The 22,137-nt window shown below is 31.2% G+C and overlaps 3 protein-coding genes across 4 annotated transcripts; 1 reads left to right on the top strand and 2 right to left on the bottom strand.

Moving 5' to 3' along the window:
* Window positions 1-2,123: 2,123 nt before the first annotated feature.
* On the bottom strand, window positions 2,124-2,989 carry LOC114386858 (exonuclease 3'-5' domain-containing protein 2-like). Its single transcript, XM_028346911.1, has one exon. It carries the CDS (start codon window positions 2,927-2,929, stop codon window positions 2,282-2,284), a length of 648 nt encoding a protein of 215 aa, XP_028202712.1. The 5' UTR covers window positions 2,930-2,989; the 3' UTR covers window positions 2,124-2,281.
* An 8,935-nt stretch (window positions 2,990-11,924) lies between these two features.
* On the top strand, window positions 11,925-17,117 carry LOC114388736. 2 transcript variants are annotated; one of them, XM_028349384.1, is made up of 4 exons: window positions 11,925-12,138; window positions 12,645-13,520; window positions 14,312-14,456; window positions 16,785-17,117. In XM_028349384.1, exons 2-4 carry the CDS (start codon window positions 13,001-13,003, stop codon window positions 16,795-16,797), a joined length of 678 nt encoding a protein of 225 aa, XP_028205185.1. In that variant the 5' UTR covers window positions 11,925-12,138; window positions 12,645-13,000; the 3' UTR covers window positions 16,798-17,117. The 2 variants fall into 2 exon arrangements, with proteins under 2 accessions (XP_028205185.1, XP_028205187.1); XM_028349386.1 differs by having other exon boundaries at window positions 16,758-17,117.
* Window positions 17,118-18,932: 1,815 nt separating this feature from the next.
* On the bottom strand, window positions 18,933-19,640 carry LOC114387779 (pectinesterase inhibitor-like). The gene has a single exon (XM_028347978.1). The coding sequence runs from the start codon at window positions 19,586-19,588 to the stop codon at window positions 19,022-19,024; it is 567 nt and encodes a 188-aa protein (XP_028203779.1). The 5' UTR covers window positions 19,589-19,640; the 3' UTR covers window positions 18,933-19,021.
* Window positions 19,641-22,137: the final 2,497 nt, after the last annotated feature.

Below are 22,137 nucleotides of genomic sequence, written 5' to 3'. Positions count from 1 at the left end.
GCATATCATTAATAAACCTCATAATTAAGTAGGGATAAAAAGGAAATTTGACAATTAAATAGTCTTATATTTCTTATAATTAGAACCAATAAAATGTTATCTCTTATTTCTTATATATAGAATTGGAGGTAGTATTAAAAAAAAGCAAACATAATATTGATTCGTCCAAACTTAAATCATAAATAAGCAACATTGCAAATATAATCATCTTACATGACAAAAATACGTCATTAAATAGTTACAAATCTACATAATTAATTTGAAACACTAAATTATACAAAATATCGGTTCACAATGAAGTTATTAAAAGAGTATAATTATTTATTTTATAGAAGAGAATATGAATAATATAAAATATTTACTTAAGTAACATATTTTAATTAATTCACACACACGCGCGTGTGTGAGTGCAGGGTGAAGTGGGTACTATAGTACTTATACCCACCATCATCCCCATAGAAAAATATGGGTAAATACCTATCTTCATCCTCTATCCCAATAAACAGGTAATTACCCTTCGCGTTTGTGGATATCCGTAAGGTCTAAGTCTATTTTGTCATCCCTAACTATAAAGGTTTTCACAGGTTGGATTGGATTGGGTTTCATTAAGTCCATCCCCCTAACCCAATCAAAATTATACGTGTTGAGTTGAGTTAGGTTGATTCATTTTTTTTCCAGGTCCAACCGAATATGATCACATACAGGTTAAGTCAGGTTAGGTTAGTCGAGTCTAAATATTAAAACAAAAATTAAAAAATAAAAATTTTAAGAACAATAATTTGTTTTTACTTAAAGCTTTGTAATTATATAATGAGTAAATGCATTAAAAAAATCAAATTGTGACAATATTTGACTAATAAAATTAATAATTTCAATGTTAACACGATATTTTTATTTTAGATAGAAATAAAGTACACATAAGTGTGGAGGATGACGTGGGTACTGTAATACTTATTTTGACATCCCTAACTATTAAGGTCTCCATGGGTCGGGTTCGACTAAGCCCATCACCCCAACCCAATCAAAATTATACATGTTGAGTCAAGTTAGGTGGATTCATTTTTTTTTCCGGTCCAACCAAATCCGATCATAAATAGGTTGAGTCAGGTTAGGTTAGTTGAGTCTAAATATTTATTAAAAAAAATTAAAAACTTTTAAGAATAATAATTTGTTTTTTACTTAAATTTTTATAAGTATATAATGACTAAATACACTAAAAAATCAAATTGTAATAATATTTGACTAATAGAATTAATGATTTTAATATTAACATGATATTTTTATTTTAGATAAAAATAAAGTATTATCTTAACATAAGAAAACATAAACAAAGATAAAAATAATAACGTAAAAAAATATGGGTTGTTTAATTTAATAATTTAATAAATCATATGATAGAAAAATTAATGTGTTTTATATTTAATAATAAATTTAATTATATAACATGTGATGTGTTGTATCGGATAAAAAAAATGAAACTCATTATTTAATTCGTTTATCATTTAATCTTAATTGTATTGAGGTAGATTGGATCACCCGTAGACCCAAATCCATTAACAGCCCCTATATAACTATTTGCAACACTTCACTTTAGTCTTTGCCCATATGAGGTTTCTAATTTCTATTGGATAACTTGTATAAATGTTTTTTTATTCAGTAATGTATAGGTGTCTAACGACAAAATATAAATAAATTGTATCATATAATATAAATCAAACTAAATTTATTTATTCTTCATTGAGATTAATATTTAAATAATACAATTAAAAAAATATTTATTCCTTTTACTTTCTCTTCCAGTCATCTAAATAAGTGGAGAGGACTTTTTTGATTTTTGAATTCTATATATTCAAGTAAAATATTTTTTATATTCTATACTTTTGTATCATTTTTCCTTTCATAATTATTTATTTTCATTTCATTTTTCTCTTTATTTTTCTTTTAACCTAAACAAAGCATTTAGAAATTAGAAATGTTGTGTAGAAAAGATAGAGATTCAATTCTAGTATAAACCTACTGAATAAAATAAATCACATATCAGGAAGATAATGATTATAGTTTTCAAACCATAATGTGCATAGCAAAGTTAGAGTTGGCTTATCGGTTGTGAGGTGAATCTAACATGGAGTATACCACTCACGAAAACCAAAATCAATCTCTCATCAATACGAGTAAACCGGTGAAATTCAAGAGTAGGCACAATTAACCCCAGTACACCACTAGCTATAAAATTCATCATGAACAAGGAAATAAAGCTTCTACACAATTAAGCATTTTCGCATTAAAAGAGTGAATTACCTGTTCGTTCCCAAGCCCTGCTTTTCCTACCGATGAGGAACGCGCAGCGAGCATCAATCGTCGCATAAGCAATTTGATCGTCGCTGAGATATTCATCGTTCCAATTGCTCATGCTGATCTCGCTCCTCTGCTCAACTTCGAAACCAAGACATTTCTCTACGATTTCCTCCACCGATGCTTGAGTTAGGTCATCACCGTCCTCGGTTTTCGCGTACCGCCTCAGATCCAGAGGATCCCTCACCATTTCCAAACCGTGCTCCGAACTCTCCAGCTTCCGCCGATCCAAGTGGTTCCAGAATCCGACGAAGGTGTGCGAAGCGTCGAGGAGGAACGTGCGGAGTTTCTTCGGCACGCTTTTGGCGTGCGCAAGTTGGAAGATGAGGCAACGGCGGCCAACGCAAAGCTGCAACGTGTCCGCCGGAGAATCGGAGCCGCCGGTCCACTGGACGCCGAGGCCGACGACGAGGCGTTTCCGGCGGACGTATTGCTGGCGGAAGTAGAGCCTTGAGGAGAGCCACTCTCGGACGACGGAGGCCTTGGCCGTGACGGTGACGGAGAGTTCAGTTCCGACAGTGTGGATTTCGTGCAGCTCGTGCTGGAAACTTATTTTGCGAGTGGTGACTGTGTCCATGCTTGGAAAGCGTGTGAGGGAAGAAACAAAGTGGAGAAGAGAAAATTCTCTCCGCTTGGAAGATTTTGCAGCGAGTTTTTGGTGTGTGGAGTGCGCTTAGTAGTTTATGAGTGGAATTGTTCCCGCTACGGGGATTTGTGCGGGAAGAAAACGAGAAAAAGTGCTAATGACATGGAAATTGAAGAAAGGCATAAAAGAATGTATATGCAAAATAAATATATACTGTATATTTTTAGTAACACATTTATTAATTTTATTTTATTGATATAAGATTTTTACTTATTTTAAAATTTTACATTATAATATAAAATCAATAAATACAAACAATAAAAATGTAACTTTTTAATAAAAATATTACTATTACAATACTTTTATATTAGCTTTTCATCTAACTATATTGTAGTTTTTATTTATAAATTCAATATTTAATGTCTTCAAATATTTGTTGGTTAGATTTTTTAGTGTTGTTATGGTACGTATTCAAAAAATCTAAGGATTTTGGTACATTATTTTTGGGTCAATAGATAAATGAGTTTCGACACGTCAAAAGGGAGATATTCTCAACAACATATCAAAACCCTCAATTTTTTTATAATGTCATAATATTTTTTAATTTTTAATATATTAATAAATAGTGCTCTAGACAAGTTCTAGTCAATAGGAGGTGAGTCCTAAAAACAATAATTGTTGCTTAGCCTATCATCTAACCCTCCTCTGTTTGGTCGTTTTTCGTCGAGCCACCTTATATATGTTTGGTAAATTCTTTATTTGTAAGGATCTTTTTAAAAGATTATTTATTTATAAGGATATATGAAAAAAAAATATGTAGAACCAGGGATATTAATTAAAGTATTAATTTGAAGTGATGTTCAAGTTGTCATACATGCTTGAGGTTATAGTAGAGCTGATGTTGAGAAGTTCCAATGGGAATATTCTAAGATAATTGTCTTTTAACGGTTCCTACTTAGCCACTAAAGAGAGAAAATGAACAGTTTTATTAGTCTAAAAAATCAAATGATCAAAGCATAGCTTCTGCGTTCCTCTTTGCCTAGTATCTACACTTTTAATCATGTAATCCGGGATCCCTTGTATTCATTTTTTTTTTGTTAGCATGTAATCCCTTGTATTCAACACGTGATTAATAATGAAATGATATGAGATTATTCTCGTAAAAAAAAAACTTATTAGTTCAATGACCAATGTTCCTTGAAAATTAGCTTTGTGTAACATTGATTTACACGTCTCAAATCTAAAGTAGCTTTTACTTCTTTCTATGATTTAACGTGAAAATTATCGTATAGGCGTGTTAAAAACGCTTCAAATACTCTGGGCTAATTTGTTTGTATGTATGGGGGAAAGTAATAAAGAATTATAATAATAAGTTTGTTTAAATACAAAATAAGTTTTGTTACCCAAAGCCTTGATTGGTCAAGGCCAAGATGTTACCCAAAGCTGTGGTGACGGCCAGTTGAAACTCAAGCACCGCCTACCAAAATGTTATGTTTTGTTATGCTCTGTTTGGTGGGTGGAACCAAAATGTACCAGTATCATGTTATGTTTTATTTATTTATTTATTTTGTAAATGCAGCAGACATAAAATAGAAGAATCCTTTTTTCTTTTGTTCTTCCCATTCTTACACATCTACCACAGGTAACCTATGGATTTGAGTCTGATAGCTTTGGCTTGAGCTTGATACATTACTTTTAAAAAATATTTATAATAATTTTATGAAATTAATTATTTTAAAATTGTGAAAAGCTAGAGTTTAGTTTTTCAGCTAATAAAGCTTTATTTGAGCTCAAATTCAATGACATGATTCCATCCCAACCTTCACTTGATAGTATTACTGGAATTCACGAGCTGTTCCTTGGATGATCTAATGACTATTTTAAACTAATTGTGACAGTTGAAAGATTGTTTTATCAACTTTTATTCATCCATGATTTTTTAAAACACTGGAAAAAGCTAAAGTTCTACAGTTTTATGCAATCGTTTAATCTAACCTTGCTTTGTAATCTACGTATTATCTATTACACGTTGTGATTTATACTTTTTGCACGGACAATTCTACCACAGTTCATGTATTGAAAGCATGTCCTTGCTTTGGAAAATATTTGATAATTGTTTTGTTAAAATTATTTACCGTTTTTATATTATTATTCTGTTTCTAAATTGTGCGAATTGTTGATAGAAAGAACTTGCATAAGTTACATGTGAATGTGAACGGCATATTGGTACACAGTCTGGTTGAATGGATCAGATTGTATACATCTTTTGTTATGGACATGTTTTACTCTGATATTAATGTGAGTATGTCCCCATTACCTGTCCAATCATTGTCATTTTCTTCAAATCATCTCTCCATGGAATGACTTTCATAACTACTTTGTGATAACATCTTGCTAATTTGTATTTTGACTTATAATCAAAGTATGCTATCTCAAGAGGGTTAAAATACTTGGTGTTTTATGTCAATGAGATTCTGTTGTTTGTGATCTGGTTTCTAACTTTGAAGCACATTGTACAAAGTACTATTAGATATTCAAATTCTGTTGTGTTTTGAGTTGGAAATGATATATATGATATAATTTCTATAATTTTTAAGGCTGGTTATTGATAAGTCACCATGCTTGTGGCCTCAATTTGGAGTAATAGAGCATGATTTAATTCATGATGGAAGCATGTTGCATTAGTGCGCATTACTCTACTTCTAGCAAGTTCTCATTGAAGTTTTATTTATTTATTTTCTGAATAATTCTGAACTGAGGCATTTGATCCATGTTTCCAACTCTGCCTAGTGAGCAGAAAAAAGGTTCTTGTTTTTGTGAATAATATTGAATTGGTATGTGGTAGGTACATATGATTTTATCCAGTCCACTGTACCTAGACTTATATCTTTTTCTTGTTTTACTTGACAGGCAATCTCTGTCATGGACAAAGCTGAGTTTGCAGAGCTGATTGATTTCAATCCAATCCATGCAACAGATGTGGACCTTCCTGTTGGTGGAACTTATGTGATAGCCCATTCTTTGGCAGAAACTGAGAAAGCTGTTACCTCTGCTACAAATTATAATAATAGGGTTCTTGATTGCAATTTAGCTTCTGTAACAACTTTCCAAAATAAGACTCAATTTGTTTAAATCTTAATTCTTATTTACTGCCCCTAATTGGTGGATTATATAGAGTCAGGCATGGAAGGGTAGAGGTGTTTGACCTTTGTTAGTTGATAGAACACCAGAAAATATTCTGGTTGAGTCTGCATTATTCCTAAAAAGAGAAGGAGCTCAAGGCTCTTACAAGCAAACTCAGAAAATACTACCAGACCCTAGGTCGTCTCAAGAATTCACAATCCTTGCTCGGTTGTCCCCAATGATTCAATTCTCAGTTGAAGCCCACACTCCCTAGCCAACCAGCCTAAATACAATCATTTTTTGTCGACCAAATATTAGTTGTTAATTTGTTAGTTTTGTTGTTAAGAGGAATTTAAACTTATAACTCCGAGCCTAAATATAGTCATGCCTAACAGATCAGCCTCCCCTTAGCTTACATCACCTATTGCTAAACAAACTAACCAACCCCTGCCAGTTCAGTGGTTAGTTTTTGTGAAAATCGAAAATAATGTCAGAAGATTTATAATAACTTACATGTTCAATCAATTAGAATCCCTTGATGATGATGGTGATATTGAGTAAGTCATTCATATTTTTAAACTTGCTACTCAAGTTGACAAGTAGTAAATATGATTATGGTTAGAAATCTATATTACAACAATCTTATAATATTTTGTTTAATCGTATTTCTAATAGTTTAAAAGCAAAAAAAAAAATATTTGGAAAGTGCATGTACATGCTTGTGTTTTAAGTCCACTTTATTCCTTTGTCTCATGATCCACTGTTACTCTGCCCTTTTTCAGAATGCATAAAATAATTGGTAGTGTCAATTAGATTTTTTCATATCTTGAAGTTTCCTTTGATGGTAGAGATAAGAAAAACAAAACAAAAACTAATTACTGATTGTGTGTGTGCATGTGTACATGACAAAAGCTAGCTCCAATTTGTTTAGGTGGGCCTGCAACTTGATAGTACTCATGTTGTCCGTTATATTTATAAACTCAAGAAGTGTTATTGTGGATTTCCAAATTGTTCTTGGGATAAAACTGAGAATGAAACTACAAGAGGAATGGGGTGGTTGTGCTGTTGCGTTGGTGTTCCACAATTTATTCTTCATTAGAAGTTTTGCTATCATATATATATATATATATATATATATATATATTACTTAGATTAATTTGGAAATAAACAAGTTAATAATAATTCTATCTACATTCCAGGGTTGTTTCTACCAAGCTAGAATCGACAAGGGCGTGATCAAGGAGAAAAATGTTGACCATTATGTATTAGCATCTAAGCCCGCGAGTGGTGCTGCCATTAATTTTCAAGTTTTATTTATACCATTATTTCCTTGATTCACTTCTCTTTTAATTGCTGAAAACATGCAGGTTACATGTGCAAGTTCCGAAAGAACAAGGTTACATGTGCTTCCATATTCTTGTAAATTATTGACCAAAACAAATAACAATAGCACTTGAACACCAGTGAAGTCAACTTTTGTAATGTACTAGGATTAGTGATATTTTTTTTATCAAAAAAATAGTAGTTTTGTTAAAAATATCAATTGGTGGAACTCAAACTCAGCATCTCTCCTCCCTTCTCTCTTAATTTTTTTTTAATCACTAAAGTAATCTTATATCTCTCGATTAGTGATCTTCTTATCAAAATAGTATTTTTTGCATCAATTTAAAGGAATAATTTGTTTAAATTTATCTGCTAAAATAAGTGTTTATTTTAATAAAATAAGTAAATATTTATTTTTTTATGTTGGTCTAAATATTTACGCTTTAAAAAACAATTTTTTATTTATTTTAAGAAACAAATCTTATTTGGTTCTTAAAACTTATATAAAAATGCTTATTTTAAAGTTGATTTTTTTAGGTTTGAAAAAACTCATCCTAAAATTGGTTTTCTAGTTCAATTTATTTAAAATTATTTGATTGTATATAGATTTATGAATAAAAAATTAAATTGAAAAATATAAGTTTAATAAAAGGGTCAAATGCATTTTGCAAGTTTAAGTTGTTTGTCTTGTTGCATTGGCACTTTCTATCCTAATGTGGGCAAGCAGAATAGCAGATAAAGCTTTGTCTTGCTGGGGCCTGGCAAATCTTGTATTAATTATCAGCACCCACGTGCGTATGTAGCTCTGTCCTTTGGCGTGGATTCAAACTGCACATGAGACATGATCATGCAAAACCCTTTACCTTAGAGGATCTTAATCGATCAAAAACTAGTCAATAATAAACCACGCGTTTTAGGTCATGATGACAACAATCATATATTATATTTATATGGAACACGCAGTTGAAATAGTTTGCGGATGGATCTAATTTTATATTCAGAATACTGAGAAAAATTAGAATAACTGGAATTGATATTATGGACCCCTGTTGATTAGTTTAGAAAAATCCTGAAGAGGGGTGTCCATATAAAAAGGGAAAAAAAACAAAGCATGGGAAAAATGACTCCATATATAGTAGATGTTTCTATGTTTCTTTGGAAGATGAGGAAAACAATGGTCAACCAAGCATATAAACTATCAAGTTCCTTCAGAGTTTTTTTTTGGGTACAATAGTAGTAATAAGACAAATGAATTAATGATCTAAATTTCTGGCCACTAGCTTAATTCTAAATTTCTAATGGCTTTCGGCACCTCTTCTTTTTCCTTCTTACTTCAAATCTATAGCCAAATCAAATGAGTATCTTTCTGAATTGCTTATATTTTATGCTTTTATTTGTTTAGCAGATCAATATTTAAATAAAAGGTCCTCCAGCAGGGGTGGGAATTAAATTGTAGCACAGTTACTACACTAATAAAATAATTTTTCTATTGAAAAAAACTTCATATACTTTCCACAGGAATTAAGTAGGATTTGATTTAATTTCAAATAAATTGTAAAATTCATCTTGATGAATGGAACATAAGAGTTAGGAAGCACCAAGACCTACATCTGTATTAGGGGTGGGTTCCACTCCTGTATGCTATTAGACCCGACCATAATCCCTATTTCTAACAGAGTACCATACTCAATACCCTATTTGAAGTGTGTAGAGTAACATTTGTCACCACATGTAGGGCTGCAGAACTCTCTACATAATTGAGGTATCATCTCATTTTTGTTTTATGTTATCTTATAACTATTTTTTAAACATTTATATGTATGTTTAAGTTTTTTTTTATTCTATATAAAAGTTATCCATAAAAACCAAAGACAAATAATAAAAAGTTTACAACAATTCACTCACGTATCCTAAATTATACCCTTGGTATATATTTTTAAGTTTAAACATGTTTTTAGTTTTTATAAGTATATCGAACTTTAGTTTTTTATTTTGATTCTCATAAATGTTACATTTTTAAGAAAAATATCATTAGTTTAGTAATGACGTACAATGTATGTAGACAGGCCAGGTCAATAATTACTTTAAGGTGACATGTAGTGTGAGATGTTTAGATACTTGCTGTACTATTAAAAGAATTATTTAAAATTTTTAAAACTTATTAAAAATAATCAATTTTTTTTGTAAAATTTAAAAATAAAATTCTTTATATTTATGGGGATAAACAAAGAAATAAAAAAATTAATATACATTTTTATTTAAAAAATTTCATTTTAAGTTTATTAATTTTTTAATAAAATTAATATAAAAAATTAACTAACAAAAATATATTTAAAATATAAAAAAAAGTACATTAGATATATGGAGCATTTTATGTATAGGCTTGTGGAATTAGTTGTTCAATATGAAGATTATGTTAATCAAGTTATTTTAATTAATTTTTAATTTTTTTAATAATTAAAAAGTTTGTTTGATTGTTTAATAAATAAATTTTTTGATAATTTTTAACGATTTTTTCAATGTTATTTAAAATAATATTTTTAAAATGTTAATTTATAACTTTTTATATTTTCTTTTATTCTTCAGTATAATTATCAAATTTCTTAGTTATTTTTTTTTAAATAAATCATGATTTTATTATTTTATACTTTTTAATTATTTTAACAGCTAATTTTATCAAACACATAATTTAATAAATTAATTTTTAACTTCTAACTTTTAACTATCAATTAACTTTTCATCTTTCAATTAATTTTTTAGTTTCAAACTAAATTTTTAAGATATATTTTTTGTTAAAGCTCATTTCTCATGTGGCTTCGTGAATCTCCTTGAAGCCAAATTCTTTACAATTATTATATTTCTCGATCACGTTGACAATTAAGCAAGTGTTTTTTTTGTTTTAAGGATTGACAATCACGTATTCAGCTCAACACGCAATATTCAACAAAAGTAAAAAATGGAAATTTGGAATGTAATTTATTTATAGTAGGTTATTTTTCCTTCAAATTATTTAACGCTATTCGGCTTCGAATTCAAAATTATTGATTAAAATAAAATAATTTCATACCAGTTGATTATGCAATTGTTAACTATATGTTTTACATCTTAGTATATGTTTAAATTTAATAATACTTGTTATCTCCATCTATTAAAACAAATTTAATATCCCTTTGTTTATTATTATTTTTATAACCATGATATTAATACAAAATATTTTCTAATTTTACTGATGATTATTTATATCAAACAACTTGATTAATCACTTATAATAATTATCTTTTTTCTAATTATATTTTTTCATTTACGATAACCAAATTTGAAATCTTATTATCAAACTTAATTTTCATTGGGAGCCACAAATAGATTATAGTAATAAATATATTGGATTCTTTAAAATTAAACATTTTATTAAAATGCAAACTATTATTATCCTCTTGTTGCTCATTAATTTTAATCTCTATGGGTGGCATACATAAATGTAATAGGACCAGCTTTGAGTTGAAAACGTCAATATAACCTACTTCTTATTAAACCAATCAATAATCAAATGACTAAAATTGATAAAATCAATTTACTAAGTTTTATCAATTGAATTTTCAATATAAGAATATTTCAATATGTCAAAATTACAATCAATAAGAAAATATCAAATAACAACGACATGTTACATTTTAAATTATGTTTTTTCTTATGAAATAATTTTTTGGTAAATTAAATTTTGAGGCCTTATCCTTATCAATCATGAGAGTCAAAAGTCTCAAAATTTAATAAACACTTACAAATATATTTACAAATTAATTACCAACAACATCCTCACATCATAACATAAATCAAACCCACTTGTAAATTTAAACTTGCAATTATAATCAATATAAGAAAATTACAATCAATAAATATACCACAACTTATTTCTTTGATTCATGTGTTTCTTGATCCTTGTTTTACCATGATTTTTGGTAGTCCTTTGAGACACGTTCAATTGTTCTATTCACATCACATAAAAAAAATATACAAAATTAACTATGCACGGATGCAGAAAAATCCAAAAGTAAAAATCTATGGTTGAAATCATGAGTAATAATACAAAGAAAAAAAATTCATTATTAATTTTTTTCATCATTAATGTATTATTAATATCATTGTGATCATGGACAATATTATATTCTTTTGTAAATTTTCCTAATATTTTATATAAAAAATTGTATTTAATAAAAAAGTAAATATGTTTACTGTCTTAAAAAATATAGAAAAAAAGTAGTATTATTCAAATAAATAAATATTTACCATACAAAAAAATTAATAAAAAGCATTACAAGGAGATGACAACGAAGAATTTGAAATCATTTTAACGATATGCATTCAAAAAATGGCATAACACAGGGCAAACATGAGTGGGATAAAAGTGGAAACAAAAAAGGATAGAAAACAGTACATGGGAGGGGGGCCACGGTGTGAAATTGGGAGTTGCCAACTGTTGCCAAGTGTCTATAATGGCTACATCACCTCCCCAATCTCTGTTCTATAAATATGCTATTTTTGAAGACAGCACATACCATGAAATCATCAACAGAGATCTTTGTTTCAACAAATCTAAATTTTTTGCTGTAATTTTGGTTTCCCATTTCTCCCTTATCTCTCTCTCTATCCATAGTCTCTTTCCTCCTTTCCTCATCCCTCGCTCTCTGTAATAAATAATAATTATTACCAACTCTTCCGCCATTGGATCTGCCCTTCCTTCCCCTTCTGGCAAAAAGGTATGCATTCCATTTTTTTTGCTCTCTTTTTTACTTCTTCGTATTATATTGTTGTTGTGATGGCTGTGACTAGTTTAAAGTTGTTGACTTTCTTCGGTTTCATGGGTGCCCATTTATCATCATATGTGGTTGCACGTTGCAGTGTATGTTTATATATATAATGCGGGGTGTTAATGTATAGTTTGTTTTTGGGGGGGTTGGCTTGTTATGTGTTGGCCTTGCTTTCTTTTCTGGCTAAGAACCATTTGTGTGCTTTCCTTACTTTGATTACTACCCCACTTTTTTTTTTGGCATTAAGGGTTTTATGTTTCTTCCTTTTTATCTTAAGATTTGATGATTGCTTTTTTTGTCTGTTTTGTTTAAAAGTTTGAAATAGGGGCTTTTGGAAAGTTGTAGAATTTGGTTTTCTTCTCTCATACCCCTAAAAAATATTAAAGGGAAAATCATGTAAGATTGTTAAATAGGTTAGGTTCAACTGATAGAATTTTGTCTCTATTGGTGTGCAGGGTCAGTCTGCTCCTGGGATTACATTTTTTTTTATAATTTTGGAGGAGTGCTGGTGCTTGGGGAAAATAGAGCTTAGGAAAGAAAATAAAAAAAATTGGTGGCTAATAATTACTTTATTATTGTCTGGATCTGTGTAATGTGCAATCATATAGAAGATATCTTAGTTGGGGTTGAGTTGTATTGCAAGTTGTCTTGATGATTCATGATCAATTAAACCCTTAGTACATAACATCTGTTGAGGAGGTCATTTTGTATAATGGGTTGAGTACAAAGATCAGGTTTCTGGGGGGAGTTGAGGAGGGGATTTTATAGATTAATAACAAGCAAGAAGTTGGATTAGGTTTGTGGTTTTGGGATGAATCATAGAAGTGCAAAGGATGGGGATACTGAAGTTGATCTTGAAAGTGGATTGCCACTAATTGAAGATGATTCAAAGACATTATTTGCTAAGGTTTCTGGTGGGTTTGCTGGAGGTTCTGTTAAAGGTGATGATGGGCCAAGTTTATGCTGCAATGAACCAAGTTTAAGTGAAGTATCTGCAGATGTGATGATAGTAACAAACAAGCCAATGATGGGGAGAGATTCGGCAAACCGTGCCCAACAAACCCCAGTGAGGGAGAAACGGAAAAAGGCCAGTAATAAAAAGGCTCCCAAACCTCCAAGACCTCCACAAGCTCCATCATTGGATGCAGCTGACAATAAGCTAATCAGGGAGATATCTGAACTTGCCATGTTGAAGCGCGCGAGGATAGAGCGTATGAAAGCTTTGAAGAAGATGAAAGTTGTTAAATCATCATCACCATCATCTTCCAATACCAGCAGCCTTTTGGCTATGGTTTTCACTGTTGTCTTCTTTGTTGTGATAATATTCCAAGGTAACATTTGGGATAAAAGTAGATTTCTCAAGTATATGGCATTTTATTTATAATATTTGCATTACAGCATATAGGGACTTAGCATTTTCATTGCTACATGTGCCTACCTATTCTGTTTCATAAACTATGCCATTCCAAATTTGTAGATCAGTACCTAAGTTATATGTTTGGTGAAATGGTGATAAAACTTCCATTTTAAAACTCTGTTCTGTTTCACATACACTATAAAGCTTTTGTTTCCTTATCCATGATATGTCCTGTTCATGGATTATTCTGTTCTGGCTAACCAGATCAGGTTTTAGCTTTTATCTGTAATTTTAACTATGTTTGCTTGTATTTTTTTTAATACATTCTTATCACTTTTTGCTCCTTCTGGTTCAATCTGCTTATTGTAGATCTAAATGAATAACTCACTCTTTCCAACTAGTTTCTGAGAGAATTATGATAAATAGATCATCATTTTGCTTTCTCTTTCCGGATAAATTAGCTCACTTCTTTCTTTGATGTGCTCACAATTGTGGGCAAAAGGGTTGCAAATAATCAAGAAACTTATCAGTGGTTCAGTTTCCTTTCATTTATATTTTGATAATACCTTAACTTTTGGTGTATAAATTCTGATAATATTATTAATCAATCACCTATTACTTTTGGTGTAAAGTATAATATAGGGTAATGTAGTATGCAAGATGGGATCAAAATACTCCCTATGATCCTGCTTCTTTCATTTTCTGACAAGTGACCACATTTTAGCTTCCTTGATTTTTTGTTTTAATTAGACGTTCCTTTTGCAGGCATGTCATCCGGTAAAACCTCAGTGGCAAGTTTCCAGGGATCACCTGTATCTGCAGGAGAATCAGAGGGTGGTTTAATTTCAGTTCAGTACCAACTCAATCCTTCTGCAGTTGACTCAAATGCTCCTGGTTCAGAGTCTCACTAGTAAGTTCAAATTCATGCCACACATTATTTGATATGATCCTCTCCTTTGGCTCATTTGTTCCCTTTTCTTTACCTCATAAAACCACATTACTGATTCAGAAAAGAAAAGAAAGAATGTCATTGCCTGTATTTAACAAAGAAAAGATGGCATACTGTTCCCTTGCTTCTCCTACAAACTCTGTGTCTTGACTTTCACAATATACATTTCTTTACATGTTGGTAATTTATCCCCTATGTATATTAATCAATGTTGGGGGTGAGTTAAATTACCATAACGGTGCTGCTAGTGTTCTTCATTGCCTTGCCAAACACGTGTTGTTACTTTTCAACTCCTCAGCAACTTTTTGTTGCTTATGCTCCATGAATATTGAGTTGGAGATTTTTGCTTTTGAAGCCCACGAGCTAGCTATGATTCTATTTATTATGTTCTGGTGTCTTTTTTTGCTTATGCTTCATGGAGTTATAGTTTACGTACAAAAAGCTCATATTTCAGAATAATAAAATGGCTTATTTCTACTTTTCTTGCCAGAAAGGAAAATAAGACGTATGGCACTCTAAATTTCCAATTAAGAATAAGAAAGGTGTCAGATGTGGCTTGTCTGATGTGATGCCCGTTTTGACTTTTTATTACTAGCATGAACACGTGACATTGCTTCATCTGGGATCCCAAAAGGAAAATTAAAGTAAAGTTCAACTTCGAATTGGATACGTTTAACATGCTTAAGTGGATAAATTTGGAGGTGTTTTAAATCAATGGCTATAAATAGGGATGAGCAACCTGTATTAATCAGTTTCAGACATATTTACTGATAATAAAGATAAAATATTTTCATTTGGTGGAGACATTTCATTAGATCGTTTTATTTTTTTTTATTAATTTTTAAACTTTTGTTATTTCTTTTTTAATAATTATCCTCTACTCTTGTACTATTAGTTACTTTTTTTTTTAACTTCTAAATCTTTTTTTTTTATTTTCATTTAAAATATGGAAAGAGGTAAGTGTCCCTCTCTGTCTCCCCTAGTAATTATAAAGATAGTTTTTCAAAAATTTCGAATCACTTCAGTCTTTTTGCAGAAAAGACTTTTGTTAAACATTATGTCAGGACCCATTACATAATTGTAAAAATTATAAATTAGAAAGACCCAAGAGCAGATAAAGTTTTGATTGATTAAACTTAAAATAACTTCATACAAGGCATTTTTTATTTTTTTATTTTTAACTTCTACCAAAAATACTAAAGCAGTTGTTTATATATTTTTGTTAAGTATTTCGAAAACTTGAAAGAAAAAAAAAGCTCAAACTAACCATATTTTCGTTAACAACTCAAACTTTTGCCTTGCATCTACTCACTCCATTCATTTTCTCTTGCTGAGTAACGTGCAATATATGGGAGGTCTGACTAGCAATCAACCAAAATAATACTGTGACGATCGACCTGTTTTGCCTAGAGCACCATGCTTTTAATTCTAAAAGTTTGTTGGGTTCCTCTATCATATGAAAAATCTTGAGTTGTTTAATAAAGCGCTCTTGGGGAAATGGTTATGGAAACTTTTGAGTGAGAGAGTTGGTCTTTGGAGGGATATTTTGGTAAGGAAATATGGTCTCTATAACTTGGATGCTCTTGTGGGGAGTGAGTGTAAGGTTAAAGGGTCTCAATGGTGGTGTGATATTCTTGTCAATTGAGATATCTTCGAAAATGGGCTAGGGTGCTTTCAAGAAAAAGTATCTAGATTTGTAAGTGAGGGGAGCATGGCTTTTTCTTCTTACACCCAGCATTTGTTCTTGTACACTTAACATTTAGGGTGAAAAATCCCAAACACCCTTATGTATAACCTATACAGATTATCCCTTAACCTATACAGATTATCAATCCGTAAGATCATTATGGATTTGCAATTCATAAGGTCATGGACCTTAGCGGTAAGGTTGGTGGTGACAAAGGACGTGCGTAGCGTGGGTGAAGGGAGGCGTGATGTGAGGGGGATGTTGATTTTAATCAACAAGTGTGGAAATTGCCCATTCCTTAAAAAATAAAGGGTTTCATTTGGAGGACTGCGATTGATAGGATTCAAATCATGGAAAATTTGGAAAAAAGAAACATCATATCAAGGGACGTGGATTTCAGATGTGTTTTCTGCTGTGAATGCATTGAAACGATGCTTCATCTGATTTTTCAATCAGAATGTAAATTTGAGTATAATTCAACCCCCAAAAATTAGTTTATAAGATGAAGATTGTTTTTTACTTATATATTCTAACATGGTCTTATCCCTTCTAACATGGTCTTATCCCTGACTAAGGTAGAATTTGGGTTTTTTCCAATCCAGTAGAAGAAATTAAATATAGAGCATGGACTTGGGCCAAAGCTTACGTGCCAAGTTTTGATTCTTCTCTGTATGCGTGGAATCTTCAGCCTAGGGAGTGCTTGCAGCATATGCCATAATAGTGTGGAGTAAGCTGAGTGGGTTTTGGTTGGGTAAAATATGAGATTAGATACAGGCATAGGCATAATAGATGAGCGGGATATTCGTGTTGCATGTTTATTAAGTTGGTTCCTTACAAAAACTTCTATGTTAGTATGTTGTTTGTAATTCTAAGTTGGATTTTGGCACTTCTTATGACAGATTCAACTTCACATATTAATATACATACTTCTTAGCTGTGCAAAGAAAAAAAAAATACGAAGCTTGTGACAACGCTCATTCTGTGCCAGAAGAAAATTCTGGACAAGTGAAACTCAATTCAATATTTTCCTCTTCCTCAAATCCCAATTTAATAATAGAATTATGAAATTATCCTGTTTTAAATTCCAATAAGTCGTGTAATTATACAGCTTATAACCCCTCACTTGAAGGTTTATTACTCGGGAATTTATTTTACACATGATTTTTGTCCATATCTATCTATATTCTATAAGTAAACTTCATTTGAAAAAAAAATGTGAATTGTTGATTGAAGATTTAATTTTATAATAATCATTAGATTTTTTATTTTAACAATTGTATTTAATGAAAATTAAATTGCTCACATTAAAGCTATTAAATAATTAAGGATAGAACTATGCAAGATGAACGTTAAGGATATCTTAGATTACAAGTAATCTTATATTTGATTTTGGTAAACGCCTAAGTATCAAATGAAAGAAGAAAATAATCCAAATGAAGAATATCAAGTTAATTGGATTGATAAAAAAGTGTTAATGGTGAGAGTGAAGTCCTAAAATAATAATGAAAGTAAGTTAATACAACCAGACAAGATAAATGAGAAGTCAATGAAAATTATTAATAATTGAAAGTATATATCCGATCTATGCATGATGAATCTACTATAACCCCGGTAAAACAAATCTTATATGAATATTATATTTGATTAATTCTACAAATGGAAGTGTAGGCAAGGAGAAAAATTAAGCTTCATACTTGCTTCCTTCCTTTTCCATCTCTAGCAACACAATTGCCTTCTCTTTTTTTTTTTTTTTCATGAAATCTACATGAAATGCTTGTGGTCATTTCAAAATACATAACTTATTGTAATGAATTTTTTAATCATCATAGATTTGAAAAATTAATCAATGTTTTCCTCCTTGAATCATTTATTTCGATTAGGTAAGATTGTTGTATATTGTTTTCAATTACTTAAATATTTAAGTAATCAATTACTTAAGCGTACGTTGGTTTTTTCAGTAGCCCTAGCCACACCGATAAAGGAATCAATTACTTAAATATTTTTTTTAAATATTATATTTTTTTTCCGGAGAAATTTTTCATGAGCAACGTACATTGTTGTTGTTCCATATTTGCATATCCAAGAAAGCAGGCACCCGCTCACTCTCCTCCATTCATTTTCTCTTGCTGAAGAACGTGCAATGCATGGGAGGAAGGACTGACTAGCAAGCAAAATAAATAAATAAATAGGGGTTAAAAGTTAAATAATACTAACAAACAGGAAGCGACCTGCTTGGCCTAGATAGATGGGATATTGACACTAGTGACATCTTTCATATGAAACTCAATTCAACATATACTAATTTTCTTCTTCCTCAAATCCCTATTTCATAATAGAGAATTATGAAATTATCCTGTTCTAAATTCCACTGATTAAGTTGTCTAATTTTACAGCTTATAACCGCTCACTTGAAGGTTTATTACCTTGGAAGTTATTTGACACTTAATTTTTTGTCCATATACTGTACTTGAAGACAACATGGCCGCTTTGATATGTTGTTATCACCTATAAGTGACATATTAGCTGATATTAGCTGCATGTATCATATAATGTCTTTAGTAGAACCAAATTATGAACGAAAGAGAAAGAAAAAAGACAAAATAATGATTGGTTTTTTAAAAAAAAAATCCGTGATGGTTTGGTTTATGTCTTATGTGAGTTGCATTCATATGCATCTTACACAACAAAATTGTTAGTGGAGAAGCAGAGTGGTCGTCAACAAAGAGCTGCTTCAGAGTACACACTACACGTACAATAAAGAATCATATGTTTATTCAATAAGAGTACTACAATACAACTAGTACTAACTACTAAGTGCTATTACCTACAAGCAATGGAATCAGCCCTTTAGAAGTAGTTTGACTATGGCCGCAGCCACATTCACTAGCTTCTGCACAATGTCGTTTCTGTCCCCTAAGGGTGCCTGTGCAGCACCAGAGAATTTCTTGTCACAGCTACTCACTTCTTTGAGAGCATCAGAAATGCAGTAACTGGCAAAGCCAAAACGGCCCTGGCTTATGGCATCAGCAGCTTGTGGGAGAATGTATTTGACAATTGGGATATACAACTCAGCACAAAAAGCCAAGGCTTGCTCCAACTCACGGTCTGAGGTCTGCTTAATCAGCCCCTCAATGTAACTCAGTGTGTCAGTTGCATTTGCCAGAATGTTGTTCACCATCAATAGGGCCACCCCTTTGAGATCAGGTTTTGGACTCGGAGGGTTTGAGTGAAGGATCGAGCTGCAAAGGTCGTAAAAGGGTGTCTTTTTGCATATTTGGTCTACCAAATCGCCATTCCCATCTTTCCATGGGAAAGAGGGCTGGGATTGTGTCAAGGGAATAGAAATAGAAGCTAGAAGAAAAATGTGAATTGCTAAAGCAGACACACTGGTTGGGATCCTCCTCATTTTTCTCTTGTGAAGGGTAGGGGAATGAGAATGGTCTAGGCTCTTTCTTGGCTCCTACTTTAGGTTCACTAAATGATCATTTGCCAGTCCTTAGGGGGCATATATACCTCACATGAGAACAGAGAATGTATAGGATTGTTACTGTTTTTTGTAGGATAGAAGGATTTGTTGGGAAAATTCAGACTTTTTCAAGCATGTATTTACAAAATTGACTCACTATCCTTATTTATACTACTCCACATCCACAATGAATGGTGGAGATTACTTGTATCCTACAATGATACCTTATGTCAATGTGAAGGAGAGTAAACATCGAATAGATTTACATCGGTGGACCACGAGTTACCACATAAGGAAATTTCACATCACACTTTAATCCAAAATCTTAAGACTCAGATTTATGAACCTTCTACTCAATTATATGGTGCTCCACATTTTCACTTTTACCTAATGTGAGATTTCACCTCACACTTGTAATCTAATAGGATTGTTAAAGTTAATTTAATGGTTAGATGTGTTAAAAATTGGAAATAAGGAAAAATAGTTGTACCCCTAAATGATATTGTCGGTGTTTTTATTTCTGTTATGTGCATTTTTGTAGTCTTTTTAGTTTTTACCTTAAAAAAAATGGTCAGGTTTGTTGTTTGCTGATTGTCTTTTAACCATGGGCTGGCCTTGCCTCTACACGTTGTTTAAAGTTAAATAAGCCTTGGTTCACGGGTGTCTTGTTCACTTGGCTTTATTGGTCAATGCCACATCTTCTTTTATGTCCCCTACTTTACCACAAGATGCCAAATTTGAGAACTTTCTAGACTATGCTCTCTTCGTTGAACCCTTCTTTTGGAACTAAAGAATGAAGAGAGGACCTAAGACAGACACGACCACTGTTTTGCTAGCCAGATTTCATTCATTAAAACAACCACCCCATGATTACGTGTAATACACCAATTTCTTCTGTTTTTCAAAGTTCAAAGCAGAATCATCAACTAGCGCACCTAGGACATGTGCTAGTTAACAAGAACGACCCACACTGTTCTGTTCTTCTCTCCTAGAGAGTTTCAATTCTTGTTAGTTCTAACACATTTATTTAAGCTATTGTCCTATTTAAAAGAAACAATTAATTTAATAAAATATAATAGTGTGCCCCAAAATTTGTAAGAAAGTTAGTATGTAGATTTCTTTGTGGTGCATGGAAATATATAAAGAATTCCAATAAAACAAAACAAAAAATAATCAACATTAATCATGCATAAATTGATTGTGTAATTATACTCAATCAGAATAATGTTGATTTGAAGATAAAATAAAAATTATTACCTAATTTTGCATGTCATAATTGTTCATAAATTAATTTGTAAGCAAAAAAGAGAGAGAGACATTTGGGTATGGATTTAGAGATTGCCATGTGGAGCTTTCCAATCTAAAAATATTTTACTTTGTATATAGTATAAATATAGATTTGAAAAGAAAATTTTGTCGCATATAATAATCTCATCCAATCTAATAGAATTATTTTAAATGGTATTTTCAATGAAGAATACCTATAATCTAAATAGATTTATCTCCAAAGAAAAAAAGTAAATGATCATTTTGTTTCTTAAATATGTAAATTGATAATAATTTAATTTTTAAAAGAATGAAAAATTGTAATTTAGTTTTTGAATGCGTAAAAAATGAAATAATTATTCTTGTTGTCTAACTTAATGATGAATTAAATTCCTACCTAAATATTATAGATATTTTTTGTAAATATGTATAGAAATGGTATGAGTGCTAGCTAGCGGGTTACAAAAGCATGGTGCATAAGTTAGTGACAAAGGATCCCTGGGATACAATAAGAAACTTTCACAGCATAATTCATCACATGCAAGCATAAACAAAAGAACCCCATTCTAAGGCTAACCAAACAACCAGTAAGAAGGAAAACACTACAATTTCATGAGATGCTTTCCCAAGGAAAACACTGACTTTTGAAGGCACACGGAGCTTCCAAATGCCTCTAACCCCAGAGATTTATAAGCCTCTCTCACAGTGAAGTTCTTTTGTTGCCATCACCATCTATCTTCAACTTCCATCTTCGTGGCTTCCACACTCCTCTCCAATTCAAAAAAACCATGTTCCACACCCACCCTTCATCCGACCAATTAGGAACTAAATTACAATTTTTACTCTTTGAAGAATAATTATTTATCCGAAAAATAGAATAAATTACATTATTTATACCTGAAATTTTGTAAAATTATACACGCACTCCTACTTTTTTTTAACATTTATAATAAGTTCCTTTATAGGAAACCCTAGTGTAATGTTAATATTCAAACAATTAAAAGAGGTCAGTGTATTGCGTAAATATGTGTCATTGTATATTAGGGTATATAAAAATAGGAAAAATTTATGCAATTTAACAGAACTTCGTAGACAATTAATGTAATTTACTCTATAAAAAAATATATGTATGTAAAAGAAAAAAACACGGATCTAATAAAATTGTAAGAATTTTTATTTTGCAGCTTGGATGCATACAAGATTTTGGCCGACAGAGTTGGTTT

Source organism: Glycine soja, chromosome 15 (assembly GCF_004193775.1).
Source record: "Glycine soja cultivar W05 chromosome 15, ASM419377v2, whole genome shotgun sequence".
Classification (NCBI taxonomy): Eukaryota; Viridiplantae; Streptophyta; class Magnoliopsida; order Fabales; family Fabaceae; genus Glycine; species Glycine soja.
Note: the sequence above shows the minus strand (reverse complement) of the source record. Positions and strands in the feature narration are given on the sequence as shown.